General features: G+C 35.3%; 1 protein-coding gene and 1 pseudogene across 9 annotated transcripts in view; both read right to left on the bottom strand.

Moving 5' to 3' along the window:
* The window catches only part of LOC139958521 (PDF receptor-like), a 97,813-nt gene that overhangs the window by 18,530 nt on the left and 59,442 nt on the right, over positions 1–19,841 (bottom strand). For 8 of the 9 annotated variants that reach the window (XM_071955637.1, XM_071955633.1, XM_071955635.1 and 5 more), the window contains 3 exons: positions 6,242–6,378; positions 2,264–2,380; positions 221–345 (listed from right to left, as the gene is read on the bottom strand). In XM_071955637.1, coding sequence (XP_071811738.1) covers positions 221–345; positions 2,264–2,380; positions 6,242–6,308 — 309 coding nt within the window. In that variant the 5' untranslated portion in view covers positions 6,309–6,378. Of the gene's footprint in view, positions 1–220; positions 346–2,263; positions 2,381–6,241; positions 6,379–19,207; positions 19,228–19,841 lie in introns of those variants that run through there. The other variant, XM_071955638.1, reaches the window with a different exon arrangement.
* LOC139959201 (U2 spliceosomal RNA) lies at positions 12,964–13,173 on the bottom strand (annotated as a pseudogene).

The following is a 19,841-nucleotide window of genomic DNA, read 5'->3' on the forward strand; positions in this document are numbered from 1 at the left end:
CGAGCGACGGGTGGATGGGGTGGGGGAGGGGTGGAGGTCGAATGTCTGCTCATCGTTGTACAAAGTGTTTTCGAGCCCAATCTAGTGGTACCCCTCTCCCACTCCCTCGTCTGACCCCCTTTTCCTACATCCATACAAGTATCTGCGCATATAACCTTATATCACCTTACATGCTAAAGTAAACTGTAATTAATTAATTCGTTCCTTTGTTTTTTCCTACCTTAAGATCATCCTCTGTATATCCAGGAGGAACAGTTCCAGGTGGTCCTATTTGCGAGCAATCTTCGTAGACATGCTGTTCCCAGAATCCATCAGGCCCACACCGACGATGTGCCTGGGCATCAACTGTCAGTGGTACGCACATACACACAAACAAAGAAATAATCAAAAGTATACCGACTGAGGAGATAGGAAAGATTACTGAATTGAAAGGACACCATAAACCTCAAAATGTTATCTTATTAATGGTAATAAACCATGGTTTGATATACGGTTCTGCATTGAAACTGAAACTGTGGAGTATACAGTGTATGTACTCGACATACTCACGTGGTTTATTATCACGATGCTGCCGAGAAACGCTGCCCGACTGAACCCGACCCGACACGACTCAAGTCGGATGTCGTGTTCTAGTTTTCAATAGTCGGTAACTACCAATATATATAGGGATACAACTGTCCCCCCCCCCCCCACACACACACATTGAACGTTACATTATGTATCAGTAAAAGTATTGAATTATCTTCAATCTCACATGATTCCATTAAAATAAGTTAAACTTGTAGGGAAATAGTTCGCATAGTCACTGTAAAGTGTTGCGTTTCTTCTTACCCTCACTTTCAAACACCCCGTCCGCCTGCCCCTCGCCCACCCTCAAAAAGCAAGTTTTTTTTACAAGTCTAACTTTGCCCCCCTTTTTTAGGGGGGGGGGGGAGGCAATACGCAATTTAAACTGGGAAGTCCAGTCACACATCATGTGAAATGTTGTAGGGGTTTCAGTACAGTTAACCTAGATAAGTCAAGTATGCATTGAGGTAACACCATTTAGATAGAGAAGTCTTGCGATATAAACCGTTTTCATTACATATCAGCTCGGTGTCGTCCGGGTAAACTGCAGAATTGATGAGAGGATTTTCTGTGCGTGCGATCTTGGTATAGGACTATTTGTTGTTTTAGATTTCGTGTGTGTGCATATACATCCACTCAGGATAGAAGACTAACATTATAAACCGTATCACGTTGGAAAAAAAGTATTTCCTGGAAGTGATAGTCGTTCGGTGGAATTTTGCTAACCTGCCTTTAAACTGTTTAACGTCACATGCAAGGCTATGTCTATAAATCTACTATATGTATAGGTGAGTGCATGTATATGCGTGTACAAAGTTCCCCACATGATGCATGGACTGTATTCACTTTAAACGTTATCGCAATATTTGACAATTCAAGTAGTAGAATGCAGAGTCGATTTTATGCTGCTATATTGTAATTGTGCTGCGCCTGTGGGGCATTTCACTAGGACACCAAGGGGAAGATGTACATATCAAAAATACAATTCATTCACACTTTCTACAGTTATCGTTCACAAGGTTTTTCAGACTCGTATATATGCCAAAAATATTCTTTCCTTTAATTGAAACTTCAAATCTTATTTTCTTATCGGTTATATTTTAACAGTTGACATTGTCATTAGCCCATAGCCAATAAGTAAAGGGTAAGATACTACTAACAAATAAAATCAGTTTCATGGTCTCAAGCGTATTAGGATTGACCTACTAACTATTCATTACTATCTCGGTTAAATAATGTAATGTTTTCTCTTTGAACTTCATATTCCAACTTACGAATTTCTATACATCAATTTTGTCCTTGGCATTTCCAAAACAAACAAGAAAAGTCATATTGCTTTTTCACATTTTAAGGGTTACGACTTGGGAATTACAAAATCAATTTCGTGTTGAAGTCGTTGAAATCGTTTTAAATGTTTTAATGTATATTTATATATATACAGTATTACTACAAGTATTACATAATTTTGCAAATCATATATCACTAAAAATATGGTATCCATTAGCCTAACACAGTGCCATTGTTTCTGCAGTGCATGTTTCACACAATATCATATCGGCCTATTTACAAGTATGTTTAATTTGTCAAATATAAAGAAAATAATCTTTCAAATGGAAGAAAAAGTAATAAAATAAATTGTTTATGTTCAATTTCAAATTGCCTTTTTCTTCAAGGAAACACACAACTGTAAACTTACTGTCAATTCCAGCGTTCCACGGAAAATTCGGGCAATCTATATGCACTGTGGTGTTCGGTGGTGTATCTGGCCAGCAGAGAGTTGAGTCAAAGGTCTCGGGACAGAACACAGACATACCTGCGAGAAGTTGGTTTGAATCATGAACTTTGCATGTAAGATGAAGGACATTTAATTTTGTTGTTCTTATTGTTCACAGTTATGATTTTAAAATTTCTTAATTAATAGTTTAAGGTAAGACATAAACTTTGCATATAATGAACAATAATAATAATAAGGATGAACATTTTAATGCTAGGGTAGCCGTCAAAAAGACACGGATGACTCGGTGAAACATTAGTGAGAAAGGGCAAGGCAAAGTAACAGACAAAGAATAAGATGTACAAAAGGTAAAAATCAATTAGTAGTCGTTGAGTTCTAGAAACAAATGAGTTTTCAGAGTTGGTTTGCAAGACACAAGAGAAGAAGAGAACTTGATGGATTCAAAAATAATAATAATAATAATAATAATAATAATAATAATAATAATATTAAACCACATATTAAACTATTTTATTTATTCCTCCTCTATTCAAAAATAATAACGGACTCAATTTAATGCACTGCATTTTTATCGAACAGCAACCAAATGTTACCAGGCTACGGAAAACGCAGGTGTAAACATCTGCTCTGCATGCCCCCAGTCATTTCAAACATATTTCTCTTTTGCCCAGAGTGATAATACGATGTCTTCGTTTTGAGGAGAGAAAAATATTATTTTCTTTTATGCCAAAGATTGTTGCACTTTTCCAAATACTTTTGTAGTTAATTTTCGTAAACAGTTTGTCTGTTGGCTTTCAGATTCTTATTTAGTCCTAAGTAGGCGTAACCCCGTCCCGCATTTAACTGAGCCATACCGTGAAACAGGCAGATTACGTGGGTAAGATTTCAATTATATCGTGATAACTTTGCCATCAATAAATTGTCTCATGTTACCCAGTGACGTTGTGTTCAGTAGCTTATGATATAATTAAAATGCACGATTGATGAGATGAGTCTATACATTTGAAGAAAAAAAAACCCTTAAAATTCGCGCAATTGGTCCATCGGAGGTGGGTGTACACTAGCGTTATGCATTCAGAACAAGTACGGTAGACTATAGAGAAAAGTACGTTACAAGAATAACAAGAGATTAACAATGAGGTGAGGTATCATCATTTATATTCAGACTGCGTTATTGGCTTAGCCTACATCACACACCAGCTGTTAGGCTACCTCAGTTGTTCTTCCATTTTGTTTGTTTTTTGTAGTAAACAGAGATGGTGTTCCTCTATAGCTGAAGGGTGGACAGTTGCAAAGCGTAGGCCTATACCTGTTATTTATTGGTACAGATATCAAGCGAATAAGACGCCATACACATATTGATGAGTAAACGCGCCCCTATTGCAATGCCCTAGTTAAACTTGTACCTAGCAAGACAGTAGATTTGGTCATATTGAGAAGAAGTATGACTTAATTTATGTCACTTAAGCATTCCTTAGTTAAAGGGCAATTATACAGACTGAGAAGGTTACTAGCGTTATGAAAGTTTCATGTAACCACAGGTAACAATTATGTACTAATATAACCCCAAAAGTTTCTATTGTTTTATCATTTGATGCCCAAAAATAGATGTTGACATGATTGATAGGGTGTTAAGGTGGTGTCATTGCGACTCTACACTATATTTTATAGACAATTGTCTGTTGCAAAACTAGATGCAGATATGGGAAAGAATGCCGCTTATCATGAAAGAACAAAGATAAAACACCAGGAAGTTAGAATTACTATCTCTGAATTGACCTCCCACGGGGGTCTACGTGACTCACACCTCGTAGCATACAAGATACAGCGATTGGGGGGGGGGGGCGGGGGAGGGGTTAGAATCTCAAGGGAAGACATTCGCCTAAACTAAAATAATAAAATCATTTTCCTTGATAAGATTAACAGGGCTCCATACGTAATATGCGTATAAAACGTGACATTTGCACAGTTTGTTAAAATTATACGCTCGCCGAGAAAGCAATTCAAAGTACACAGATGTGCCTGGTTATAACAGGAGCAAATCAAGTTTTGATTTGGATAGACTGATGATAATAGTCGTCGTCGCCTCGTCGTCATCGTCATCGTCATCGTCATCGCCATCATCATCTTCATCATTAACGTAATTCAAACCTTGGGTTTATCTAGTGGCTTTTTCCCAACCCCCTTACATCAATAGGGTTCAGTGTAGGCTTAAAAGCAATAATCTCGTTACACATCAGATGTCCATCAATCAAACTGTCCGAACCAAGGGACCTGCGTCGAAAGCCCCCTGACTGAACTATCTTATTGGTCACGCAGTTAATAATAATTCAGTGAGATCATCAGAGACAACACAGCATTATTTAAACATAATTTTTTTTGAGATCGCACATAACACGACTACAATGCATTGCACATTGTTGTTGTTAATTTATCATAAAGGAGTAACAGTTTGTATTTGACGAGTTGATAGAAGGCAACAGAAACTCTTTAACGAACGAACCAATATCTCTTGACGAAGATAGGGGGTGACGAAGTTTGACGTGGCGGGGTTGGAGGGGGTGGGGAGGGGGAGTTAGCGATTGGGTGATCGAATGTTGTTGTAGTGCAGCCTCGATCGGTGCTATTTGTTTTACTTGTTGGCAAACAGACCAACATCGTACTCAGTATCTTTAAATGAGCCATCGGGAAGGAAGGGTGAAGGGGGTTGGGTATAACTATGAAATGAGTCTGGGGTTGGCTTTGGAAATTAGTTTTATAGTTTATTCCATTTCACTGCCTTTTCCAGATATACGTTTAAATTTATTCTCTCAAACATATGATGAGCATATTTCCAATCTGCAAGTTTATTTGCTACAATCTTCTGGGTAAAGAGGGTTCTCAAAAACGATTAGTTTAGTCCACCATTTTATTTTAACAAAGAATCTATAGTTATAATAATATAAATAATAGGTTCTATATAGCTATAAGGATTTTGGTTATTTTTGTTCGTCCTTGAGACTTTCTTTCATAGTCGCTACTATATATGTAACATACAAGCATTTTGCTGCTACATAAGACCATTTAATATTCATCGAATCTAAAATATACTTTAATGTTCCCATTCCAGATTTTAGCCAGACATTTGAGTAAACTTGAACAATACACAGAACACCCCCCCCCCCCCCCGCCTTACTTGTCATCCTCTAATCAATCTGTTTTGATTAATGCAGAAGCTTAAAGTCAATTTATACTGATCAAAGTTTTGCTGTTATAAGCTTTCATTTCTTTCTTACTTTTGATATATTTTCTTTATGATCCCTTTAGTACTCCAAATGTTTGACAAATCGCATATGTATGAAAAATGATTACGGGTTAGCTTAGAGAGCTTGTCTTTGGGGATCTTAATGTATGGATTGGAAGGAAACAAAGTGCCCCCTAGGGGTGTGGTAACGCCAAAAGAGACGCCTAAAGTTGTCCTCTCTACTCAGCAGCTGATGTGCGTGCATCATTTACTTGTCTTGTCTTGAGATGATAAGTGCGTGGCAATATTCTTTGTTATGATTTATAACGCTTGCAACCTATCTCATAGACGACAGTGACAAGTGATGGTACAACGAATGTATATACTAAGCAGAAAGGGCGTTAGAAAAGAGCGCGGTTAATAAAGCACATGTGAAGGGTTTGGGTGCAAGGGAAGGGCTGAGGGAGTGGGGCAAAGGGCAATATGCGTAAACCTGTTACCATGGTGACACTAAGATAAATATGCATTTATTCCAAAGAGCGAGCAGAACAGCCATACACAAAGCACTCGTATTGCACATGCACGATTTATTACGCATTTGGTGTTTTTATCAGGTATACCATTACTAGTTATATAATTCTGCCTTATGTGGAGCAAGAAAAAAAAAATTACAATTTATTCCATTTAAACGCATATATACATAAATGAGCTATTACCTGTGACGTCATAAGGAATAATACTGCTCCTGGAATTGTCAGGGCAGGGTACGTTCCCGACACTCATTGTTGCGCAGTTATATATTGTTGAGTTACGGTAGGAATATGATCAATCGTAGTAAACAGAACACTTAAAGCTAGGAGATGAAAGAAAGAAACAAGTAAAATTATAATAGTATTCATATATACAGGAACATATAGCCTATATCTGAAAACGAATGAATGACATTTACAATGCTCTATAAGTGTGGGAGACAAGAATACCTAATACAAGTGGAAAGACCTTTTGGCTAAGATCATGTGTAGTATCTGTTCCCTTTCGAGGGGGAATGGTGATGCACACCTGACGATGATCACACAGTCACAGTCCTGATGCAAGGGGACTGGGGCTGAGAGCGGATCAGTCGTTTGGTAGTTTGGTTTTCGTGCCCAGGTTCTTTCCTGGGCGACTTTTCCTTAAAAAAAAAAAAAGTGGAAAGGGTACTATGACGTACTATATATATATATATATATATATATATATGTATATGTATATGTATATATATATATATATATAAATATATATATATATATATATATGTATATGTATATGTATATGTATATATATATATAAATATATATATATATATATATATATATATATATATATATATATATATATATATATAGATATGGTTCTTTACCATATTTTGTCAATCCAATTCGAGAAAAAAAATTTAAACAGATAATGAAGTTGGTTCAGTACTATAGTGGCTACTGATGTGGAATATGTAAGAAAGCGTTCAAGCCCAAAAAAATAGACACCGGATTTTAAGCCGCTTTGAAGTCTTCACTTACTTCAGAGGAGAAAAAAAAATCGTTAGACGCAGAAAGAGCATAAGAAGATGCAGGAAAGAGTTTGAGAGGACATAAAGGGGGAGAATCTAAAAGGATGAACGTGAGAACATTCATTTTTGTTCTGATATACAGATGACTCTTATAGAGGGGCAGTTCTTTCCCAAACCATGATCTCAACCGAACTGTATTATATTGATACTGAAACGTTCAAATGTGGGTCATTTCTTGAGCAAGGTGTGAGAGACTTTAGGCGGCTTATTCCATTCTAACGTCGGATTAATCAACGTGATTGGTTAAAACTCACAACTAGGCTGAATTAGGGCTGTATATGAACTCACAAAATAACAAGTATTATTATATAAAAATAACGTTCTCACAGTTGGAGATCGAATTATCGGCAGACCTCTCATAGATATGTCGAAATCTTTCGAACTGTTCTATGCAGTAGGGTGTTTTTTTTTCTTCCTTTTTTTTATCTTGGTTGTTGTTGCTGTCACCAAGGAAGCACATCAGTTACCCATCACATGAGGGGAAACAGTAAAAGGCTAATGAGAGGTTATAACGGGTTTGCCCCCCTTAATGAAGTAAAACGTTTGTGAAATGAAAACAGCATCACGGGGGTTAGAAGACATTAGACCAACGCAAGTCTTGATACTTTAACGACGATACGTTTCATTATAGTATCGTACTTATTGCAGTTAGCTGACACACTTCCTTTAAGTGTAGCAAAACCTTGGGAAGAATAAAGTGTAAATAAATATACAGATAAAGGGGCAATGACTTCAATTGACCTATTGACATATATATATATATATATATATATATATATATATATATATATATATATATGTATATATATATAACTATGGATCCTACCTTAGGTCGACAGTTACATTGACTTACACACTAAATTTAATCTAACCCTAACCCTTTTTTCTAACCCTAACCCTGAACCGACCCTAACCAAAACTTTTAAGTGAACATTTTAGAGGACGGAGAACATTGTAAAGCTATTTACCATAAACTGTCGACCTAAGGTACATATCATCAGTATATATATATATATATATATATATATATATATATATATATATGCGCGTTATTTTATGTTGCTGACATTTCTTGATAAAACACGTGATGTTGAAGCTAGCAGTATTCATTGTCCTAATGGTTATGTTATACCAACATGACCACATACAGCTATAACAAAGAAAAACTCATAGCTTTCATGACTTCAAAGGAGCCTTTCTTTGGTTGATTTTGATTTAACTTTTTTGCATACTTTTCAATAATGAAATTTCACCAGAGTAGCCTGCATTTAGATGATTGGTAAAATGTCATTTCAACTACTCAAGTAAAACTCGTGAATCTTAAAAGTTTGCAATCATTTATTTCTTACAGTTAAAACTAACATGAAAAAATATGACCATTAGCAACTGAATGGATTATTCATTACGTAATTGCACATTAACCTTCAATAATTGGTGAAAAAAGAAGTCTTGGAACGTTTGTTCATTGAAGTATGTTATTTATGTTAAAAGAAATTTTGGTTTCTTAGCAGTTTGCCCACAGCCAAAGATCATGCCGGTGTAAGAGATGCAAGCGTAAAACTAAAACGGTTTTGATATTTTGTATCTCAACGATTTAACAAAATGTTATTAAGATGACGGTTTCACCTAAAGATGCAGAAAATGTCCTTCAAGTTTGTTCAACAATCAACTTCAGGCACCGGAAATCCCTTTAATTAATATTCATTTTCTCGGCCACTGTGGATCAGGTAAAACGTTCCAGCAGCTTCGAGGTATAAATGAATACAGTGTATATTCTGTCGAACAATATCCCCAAGGGGTGGGGGGGGGAGGGGACGTTTTTCGCTCTAATACATCGCAGCAAAGTCTTATCAGAGTGTGACATGATTTTTCGAGAGAACGTAAAAACTACTAGGGTAAGTTCGAATCGAGTACCTCTTATGTATAAACATAATTTCTTCAACATTCGAGTCTCAATACTTCAGAAGTACTTCACGGAAGAAATTTGATGCCAAGGGCAAGATATTTTTTTTTTTGGTGTGCTTGCATTCATGTACCACATGACGGTCGGTGCATTTACTGTGTGATGCGATTAACATTTGTTGAAAGGCGTGGGGTACATGTCTGTGTCTGCTCGTAAAAGACCGATGTGGACATTGTAAGATTATTAAGATCGACAAAAAAAAACACGCTAGCATAGAGAGACTTAAGGTTAATTTGTTCTATGAATTACGTGCACACTGCACGTCTCTCTGTAAGGATATGTATAATATGTTTACGTTTATGGTACGTCACAGCAGGATTAACACGACATTAATATTTATAAATTGGATAACTGTAACAATGGATGACATTTTAACATGATTTATATAATATCGACGATGACGGTAGTTTTATATCATTACGTTACAAAATGTCAATAATTCTCGGAACTGCGTAATAAAGATTCTTTATATTTTTTTATTCTACTACTTACGAACATCACGAACGTAACCTTATACAAAATATCTTTATGGCGAAATGCGAAAAGGTTATATATTTTATTACCTTCATACAATATGAAATTTTAATAACAAAATCATTCATAATGCAGAAATGGTCATCATATATCAACTATAAAGGTGTAGCGGATGTTTTGTTGGACACTGACCTTCCCACTCGGCCCCCACCCCACCCCACCGCGCCAGTAAAAGTAATATTTTCGTCTACTTTGACAAAGAGATATACTATAGGCTATATTTATCTCATTCTAACGGAATCAGGATTTTAAGAAAAAAACGATCGTTGAAATCACGTAGTTGAAGGATAAAGCTATACTATATAGGTCAAAACATCAAAGATATCTTCATATAAGCTTTGACTTTTGTTAGTCTAGTTTTCAAGTTATTCACTTTTTAATATATATTTAATCTCTGGAATGTTCCTTTAAGGATAAATATTAATGATGACGTAGGCCCCTCAGTGGAGGCCTTACTGTTAATGTTAATCCTATTCATAACCTTTCTAGTATATAAGTCAGGGTTGTCCAACCTTTTGCAGAGGAGGGCCACATGGAATATTGATGATGAAGGACGGGGTCGCATGAACCCTACGCTTGATTTTTTGCCCGAAGCCCAAGGCAACAAAATGAGAGCACTGCCCGCGGAGCGCACTGATTTATTTTCCTTCCTGATAAAACAGATGAATAAAGTCCAGCCGCCCCCCCCCCCCACCTCCGCCGAGAGTGTCACACAAACTGACCTGTATGCAGTTTTTTGGACCCAGAAGGTTCGAATGATTGATTATATAGCTTCAAATTGTTATCAATAAATCTGCTCACTAAATTTCGCACCGTAGAGCATCTCTGGCGGGCCGGACGCAACCCTGCGGCGGGCCGGACTGTGGCCCGCGGGCCGTAGGTTGGACAACCCTGATATAAGTCAACCAAAACATGTCGTTTATACTTCATATCAACAACAGAGCACACTTGGATGTGTCATTGAACAACATTTGTCCATGATAAGCTGAACTACATTGTAAATACGTCTTATGTTTTCTTATTGAATTCTGTGTTGCATCTGAATAACTGACCAAATGGTTTCTGTCGAGTCACTTTAATTGATGAAGTAACATTAATGTTGTGCCTATGCCTAATGTCATCATTTAACAAACAGTTACATCGGTTCGGGATGTGGTGAAGAGAACGGTAAGTTATTGTCTTAGTCGGGGATCTCGGCAACTAACAAAATAACCTTGTCTTGTCCCCCACTTATAATCCTCACCACAAGTATTTTCACTCGACCACTAAAATTTAGTAGATCTCGCTAAGGGACGCCACGTGAGTAAAAACACTTTCGAGTTTGATTAGCCCCCATGATGAAATTGAAGTTTTTCGATATTTTAAGAAAGTCATTGATCTTTATAAACTGACAGTTCTCTGTAATATATTTTTAACTAATATCATTTTTTATGAGAATACTCTTTTTGAGTTCTTCATCAAAATATGTCATATTTAAAACACAATCAACCTGACTATGACATCACCCCATGTTCGATCACGTGACCTATGTACTATAGGTTTAACTTTTTTATGTGATATTTTGTGCTTTTCTTTACATTTTGTTTCTTTTTTTGGGTACATTTTGAGTGGTTTTGATTAAACCGTCCATCGACGTCTGTAATGAACTGTAACAACTCGTAGAAGTAACGGAAACGACCGGGAAGCATTGAAGAATAACGAAGCGACACAGCACAACGTTCAATTTAGAAGCTCAAGTGGCTCTTTGCCCGCATGTACGGTTTCTATATATCATCGTATATGAATGAAATTGTTAACGCAGGGATGTCACCAGATGTATTGCGCAAAATTAATTCCCAGGGGAAGAGATACAACGGTTCATTTCTAGACCTTTATTTGAAATGACACTGGTAACCTAACTTAGCAACGCCTTGTTACATATGTAGTGGAGAAGGCTTGAGGCTATACATATATATATATATATATATATATATATATATAAACCAAAACAATTCCTTTACAATTACGACGGAATCGGATTAAAATAATCCGACGCGGATTAAAATAATCCGAATTTCTAAAACTTCTGCTCAATTCAGCAGAAATCAGTAAGCCGCTTTGCCCTTACAACCATGCCGACATCTCCTCCATAAAACAGTTTCAATTCCTGCTACTCCTTGTCACTTTCGGTGATCATGCACTGAAGAAGAGCTAGTTTTGCTCGAAAGCTCTGCAAAAACCAAACATTGGCTGTTTTACTTCCAATCACTTACCTAATTCAATTATTGTATCTCACTCGAGATCCAGCCTTTCTCTAAATGTAGCATAGTTGTTTAACAGTTTTTTCGTTATTCCTCTATAAATATATATATATATTTAATATATATATATATATATATATATATATATATATATATATATATATATATATATATATATATATATATATATATATATATTTATATTTATATTTATATTTATATTTATATTTATATTTATATTTATATTTATATTTATATTTATATTTATATTTATATTTATATTTATATTTATATTTATATTTATATTTATATTTATATTTATATTTATATTTATATTTATATTTATATTTATATTTATATTTATATTTATATTTATATGTTTCTGACCTTTTGGGACCGTAGACGGGCATGTGTTTTGGACAACATGTATTTGCGCGCAGATCCTACACGGACCTCGAAATATTCACGCAACTGGATTTGGTGCATGCGAAGTATTGGAATAGTGAAGTAAACTGGATGGAAGGATGACAGGATGGGTGCAGATGAAAGATGGGAGGAGGGGGAAGGAGGAAAGGGTGGATTTGGATTGACGAGAGGGAGAGAGATAAAGGGGAGATTGGCAGGAGGGAGGATATGGGGCGAGAAGGTGAGGTGGGGGGGGGGGGAATCGGGGGAATGTGGAAGAGAGGCCACGGAGAAAAATGTGAGGAAGTCGTTGGAGATGGGGTGAGGGTTGGGGGGGGGGTAGGGAACAGGGAAGAAAGAGTGGAGGCTATACCATTAGGAACTATGTCCTAAACTATTCGATATCAAATTATAGGTTATGTGCGCATGCTTGAATGTATTCTGTAGTAAGAACGTACATCCTATATAATTTGCTTGTAAGTGGCAAACTAGAAGCCATGTTACTACTGGTATAATATGCGTTATATTTAACAGCCCAATTTTAATGTACTGAAGTCATTAAATGTTATGGGTCACGTGAACCCGATATTTCCATGCTCACAAGAATCTAACTAATCACGTGATCACGAAGGTCTTTCAATTTTCATTAACAATTTTCATTTAGGCTATTAAGACTATACAATGCTTAGCCTTACAAAATTATGCATAAAGGTACTTTTTAAGAAAAAGTCACCCAGGAAAGAACCTGGGCACGAAAACCAAACTACCAAACGACTGATCCGCTCTCAGCCCCAGTCCCCTTGCATCGGGACTGTGACTGTGTGATCATCGTCAGGTGTGTATCACCATTCCCGAAGGGAACAGATACTACACATGATCTTAGCCAAAAGGCCGAGAAGCGATTATGCATAAAGGTTTAAAGTAAGTTATGTATAGTTAGAGACATTCTCTTTGTATGACTTGGCCCATAGTATAGTAAATTGAATTAAAACTAGCAACATTTACTCGCTAAAGGTGAGTAATTTAATTACTGCATCATGGTCATGTGTGAAGGTTTATGTATAATCGACAACGAAAACACAAAAGAGAGAGTATACGTTAGATATTCAAGAACGATGCTGTTGACTCTTAAAAGACAAAAAAGGTCCCCAATCAATATGAATGACGTATATGCCGTTGACTTGTTCTTTCTCACAGGCGTGAATTCATTGTCATTTTGTACCTCTAAGGGTATCAGGCTCTTCTATACCGTCTATAGCGAACTATGACAATAATAATCAAAATGGAACTGAATGTTTTTAGTAATTGTGTTGTGTGTTGCCTATGATGTAAAATTGTCTATATGCTGTACGCAGCAGTGTTTAAAACATACGTATAAACACACGTATATATGTCTATATAAAAGCAGTTACATTTTCCGTTGGTTGTGACGTCACCGATTCTGACCTATAGCCGTGTATAGTATTAACAAATGCAAAGTCCCTCAATGTATAACTAGCACTCGTTCTATTTGAGTTACAATCACTCGTCTACTCTTAAAAGGAAAGTCCAAAGGAAAAATTGATTTTTTGGCTGATGAGAGTGGAACATATATTCTGAGCATCCTGGTGCCATTTGCGTTCAATTCCTATGCATCGTTTGCGAGATAGCAGCATTTTGAAGTTGACATGTTTTGTACCAAAATTGATTTTGACGCAAACAGGCGTGATGTCATAGATGCACATTGACAATTTTTTTGAGGTACTTTCTTTAAAATATACATCCAATTTTGTTCTCCTCAATTAAGATGCATTAACATATCAATACACAGTAATTGAGATATTGATAACTTCACATCCCCTAACTTGCACATTTCGAACCCGATCCGATTTTATGTAAAAACAATCACCTGAATAAATTAATGAAACACACAACATTTTGCTGAAAGGGTGCAACTATATGATATTACACCTATTTGCTTCAAGTTCACTAATGGTATGAGAACTGTCACAATTTTAACTATCAATAGCTCGAAAACGCCATGTATGAATCGTATACGCAAATCTTAGTATATGTTCTTTTTTTTCATTTGTGACAAAAATGAGAAACTTATTCCTGAAATATTTTTCCATTTACAAGGTTAGCTATACACTGTCAACGTTCTTTGTATATAGTATTTCATGAAAATGCAACTCTATTGCAGAAATATTATTATTCTGTGGATAAATGATTTCAATATTTCAAACACATATCAACTCAAGTGTTGTGATGATATCATTCAGTAGATGTTGTTGCCAGATGAAATATCACCAAATATCACCAAATTTGACAAAAGTGATATCTTTACCATATACACAATGATACGAGGGTGTGGTTCTGACCTGCACATGCAGAATATTTCCAGTAATTCTTTTCTAGGTTATCAACTTCAGCCACCAGAATATCACGTGAAAATATCTCCGGGTTCTCTAATGAAGTACAAGTCCTCCATTTTCTGAGGAAATTAAGCTTTTTTTGTTACGAACAAGCTTTTCATGATAAATGATATATAAAGATATATAAAGAGAAACAAACCTTAGAAAAGAAGAAGGGAAAAATAGTTTAATTTACACTAAATACAAAATTTATCTTACTTTAACAGAACCGCTATAGAACGTTCAACTTATATAACCGATCTTATAATATTCTTCAAACACGCATCGAACGCTATAGAATGCGTGTGACTTTTGATGTATGAATACAAACCTCAACAATAACAAAAGACTAAAAAAAAAAAAATTACAATAAAACCCAAACCCAACGGGTTTTCCTACGATCTAATTACGTCAAATTTGGTGCAATTCAAAACGGACGAGATCTAAATATTGTCCAAAATGTCTAACTACTCGTGGGCACTTCACCAGGACCGTTATTACAGTCTTGTCGTTTTATTTGCATTATCAATCAAATTTGAAAAATGCCAACAACTCTCTCTCTCCAAGTTGTTGAACCTCCGAGAAAGATAGCGTTTCCTCAAAAGTAACCCGAAGAGAAAAAAAATCGATAAAACTATAACACTTGTGGCGTTTTTCAAGGTCTGAATTTTAGGGAAAGATTCCAAAATTATTTGCCAGATTTTTAAATTGCATCGACTCAATTTCATATATAACTGTAAAAACAAAGTCGACATTACCGAGAACTGACTTTAACAGAAGACACACACATCACATAACTAAATACATATGTTTCCAAATACGTCTATAAATGTAAATGTGTGCGAGATTGTAATGTAAGCATTGAGGCTATACTTGATAAAAAAAAAAAATACTTAGGTAATTTCTTCTAATTCTTCTCAAATGTATGGATTGAAGAAATGGTTTAATTAGATTAAAAAGTTGATTAATCGTGTGCCACTGCAGAGCCATAGGCCTATATATATATATATATATATATATATATATATATATATATATATATATATATATATATATATATATGTATATATATACACATATATAAAGGCCTAATTTTAGTAAATGAGGACGAAAAGAAAAATTTTATAAATTGTATAAATATAAATTAATAGATTAGAGCCAATTATATCTTTCCTGATTCAAAGGGTTGATTTATCTGTAAATATCTGAGCAGTATACATGTGTAAACAATAACATAGATCAAAGTCAAGCTATCGGCTACAGTCTTGTGACGGTAAAAGCACTTCAATCTTCGCGAGGAATCCTACTTATCACGTGACCCACTTTACGATTTCACATGCTTTGTGTTAACTGTATATCATACATACATATACATTATATAGATGATAAAGGTACCGGTATAGGCTATACATTTATATATGTTAGGATAGAAGATGCATTGTGGGATTTTAATGTAGAAAACAGCTCGAGGGGAAGATTTCTTCTCCATCACTTCGAAGTGTATTGAACCATGTGCAATGCACTGGAATTGAAAATATACGGCAATTTCAATTTTATTTCTTTACTTTTTCTTTTTTTCTCTGGTTTGATCAGAGAGTGAGTTCGATGAATTGTGAGAGAGCTTTTGGACGAAATGTGGCAAAGTATGTCTTTGAATTGAATGTCTGATCTTATATATAATCAAAAAATATGCTTGTATCAAACAAAAATATTAAATTGGTAAATAAAAGTCATTTTAACAAATTATTATAATCACTCCCTGAACTAAATGTGGCTTTAATTCATATTTTCAAGAAATAATTGGTAATAAATAATAAAATCAAGATTTTGGAAACAAATAAGCGTGAAAATGTTCAAAACTTTTTCTCTTGCATTTGTATCTATCAGAGTCAAATCAGTGTTATGTACTATGTAAACAAGGTTACATGTGGTATTGATAATGTATATAGTGCGATATCTTCAATTTCCGTGCGTGTGATCGATAAGTTACAGAATGCAAATATTGTCTAATAAATAATATAATGATACATTTATTTACATATCGAAGGATGGACAATTGAACGTTACCAAGGTCATAGGTATGAGACAGGATTATGGGGTGGAGAAGGTGGAAAGGTAGTTCTATTCCAAACATTTGCGATAAAAAAAAAACAGACAATGGTGTGATTAGTGTCCAGTTTTAATGACGCGCTGATCAGATATTCAGCTTAGGGAATAATTTCTCCTCACTACCCCCCCCCCCTCCCCCTTACAGCAAACCACCACCGCAACCACCACCAAACACGTTTCCTCTGAATCCAGGATATGCTGGTGATATTTATTAATATTGAACGACATTTTCCGTGTATCCTGGAAACTTACACCGTATACGGTGAACAAGCGAACCTTGTTATGAAAAGTCTTTACCATATGCAGTAACAATGGAGAGGTTTGGAGTCCTCAATTTAAATGACAAGCCCAACCGTTCGCGGCAGGTAGAAAGATATGCATGGGGGTGTGGAGGGCGGTGGAGAGTGGAGGAGGGGTGATTGACAGGGAAGGGTTGCGGGGAGGGTGCAGAGTGATCATATACATTTTTTTATTCTGATATTTAGTTCTGATTTTTAGGAAAGTGCGTCAGCCTTAAATAGTGATGGTTCATGAATTTTACAAGAACATTCATAATTAGAGTAATTTAAGAGAAATATCCCCAATATGTTGGCCAGGTATCAAATCACACTAAAAACGTACATTTTGCATGAAAACTCAACATATATTATGTCGTGATTTTAAACTGCAGAGGTTTTACAAAATATAAAACAGTGACAAATAACCTAATATTTGTGAGAGATAAAAAGAAATTACTGAAATGGCTTAAAAAAAATGAAATAACTTGATATTAAGAAAGTCAAATTGGTAATTACCGGTCTTAATCACAATTATTCTAGTGTTATTATTTTGTTCTTTCTCTTATTATTATATTCTCTTTCTATATTTCTTCCTAGTAAGTTTCTATGTAACAATGCTATAATCATTTTTTTTTAAATTTTTTGGTAAAATGTTACCGCCAGCCTCTAAAACCTCTATGAGGATATATATATACACAGAATACAACTGAAATAAAAATATATCTTATTTATATAGATGGATTATTCGGATGGGGGAGGGGTGGGGTATCTTACTGATTTTTGGATGCAACATGGCTGGGTCATAACCATGCAACGTTATACTGTGAAACCCAATACATGTTACACATATCACAACACACACCCCGGTAACGGAACGGAGAAGAAATCAGCCGAAATATGTTCTGCTATACGTTTACACTTACCTGCACTGACGATTTATGCATAAATACATACACTTTACATAATTAGCCTACAACTTACAGTTAAAGTACAACACATCTTACAGTATATAAGTACAAGAAAACAGACTTTATAAAGACTAAATCTTTCGAGGGAACGAGTGTGTGTGGGCGGGGGAGGGGATGGGGATGGGGGGAGGAGGAGGGGAGGACTTATGTTACTCAGACGAAAGCGAAAGGAAAATATTATTCACAGAGGCTTATTGTGGTGATTTTGGATAAAAAAGTTAAAAGAATCGTATTCTTATTAACATCCTATTAGTTGCACTTCAAATAATGAAGACACAGTGCATTCCATGAACAAATTGAAGTTTTCCGATTTGATTTTGTATGCGATCGGTATTATTTACGGTATGTCGAAGTGTCTGGGCGACGGAATATTTTAGAAACGCAAATACAGTTACCATATGGTTAAATTTATGCTTTATATAAGAAACCAAATTTTGTCCTAGATTTGATTTATTTGATAATTTTGAAGAATACTCGTTAGATTTAGGCCGAAAATTTCCTTCTTTGGACAAAGCTGTTCTCTATTAAGATTTACAAGCATACCTGTTGTATGATGTGCAATGGCGTGCTATATATTTGTATATACCTTAAATGTCAACCGAAATCACAAGAGTGCTTTAACATCGTGGATTTCTACTGAGAACTGTTCAAAGACTCTACCGTACATATCCAATATATGATATTTATTCTAAACCCCAAATGAACCTCTATACAAGCTTAAGATTTCATTCCATTCCATTGTTTGAATGACTCAATTGAGAATTAACACATGACATTCTTAAGAATGATGTTAAAGTCTTTTGCGTGTTCAAAGAGATGATTTTTTTTCTTCAGTGTAGGAGGCCACAATCCTGCGATTTCCAATGGTGTATAAATGACCATAACATGTTGTATTCTTGGCACGCCAAATCTGTCAAAAGAATGGGCCATACATTTATAGACTAAATAATACTTGTAATATGCATGCTCCGTATGTATTTGTCTACTGAATTTAGCCAAGCAATTGCAAGAAAAAAAGTTTTTTTTCAGTTCTTTCTTTCTTTCCTTTTTCGTTCTGTCTTTTTTCTTGCCGTTTTGTCGATTTTGTTCTCAGGTTACTGTAACAAATTGATAGTTATTCGCTCTTAAATCAATGATCACTTGTTAATGAGTGTATTATACCCGTTAGTGTAAGATAGGGGTAACTTACCTCTAAAACTCAGCCGGTTGCTTCCAGATAATTAGTTTTTTTTTTGTTTTTTTGGTTGGTTGTTGATGTGGTCAGAATTTTCTAAAACTTTGTTGTTACTCCACTAAATCAATCAAAGACCATCGTTTAAATTTACAACAGTCATTAGCTAAAAGCCTAAACCAATGACATGAATTATTCATGAGTCTTAGCTGGAGTGTATCTAGAGTAGATATCCTGTTTGTAACTTCCTGGGTGGCTGTCATCCAACTATCAACCTGACACTCGAAGCGAATGAGACACCTATCGCTGTTGAACCATCCTCAAAACGCAATCTACAAGTCTAAAGAGATTCTCAATCTTTCCCCAAGACGAAAATCACGGGTGTCTTAAAACCCATTCACGTATTCGATCCTCCACGAAACATTTCACGAATAACCACCACTGCAACCTGTTGTGAATGTTGAATAAGATCCTTTTTTTCAATCTTATATGTATGTAACTTACTCCTGACTTCCCGATTACGCAATGTCTATCATGAAGGATTAACGAACGCACGTGCGGCGGTAACTATGGCAACTTTTGAAAGTTCCAGTCGTTTTGTCAATATATATATATATATATATAATATATATATATATATATATATATATAT

Source organism: Apostichopus japonicus, chromosome 18, assembly GCF_037975245.1.
Source record: "Apostichopus japonicus isolate 1M-3 chromosome 18, ASM3797524v1, whole genome shotgun sequence".
Taxonomy (NCBI): domain Eukaryota; kingdom Metazoa; phylum Echinodermata; class Holothuroidea; order Aspidochirotida; family Stichopodidae; genus Apostichopus; species Apostichopus japonicus.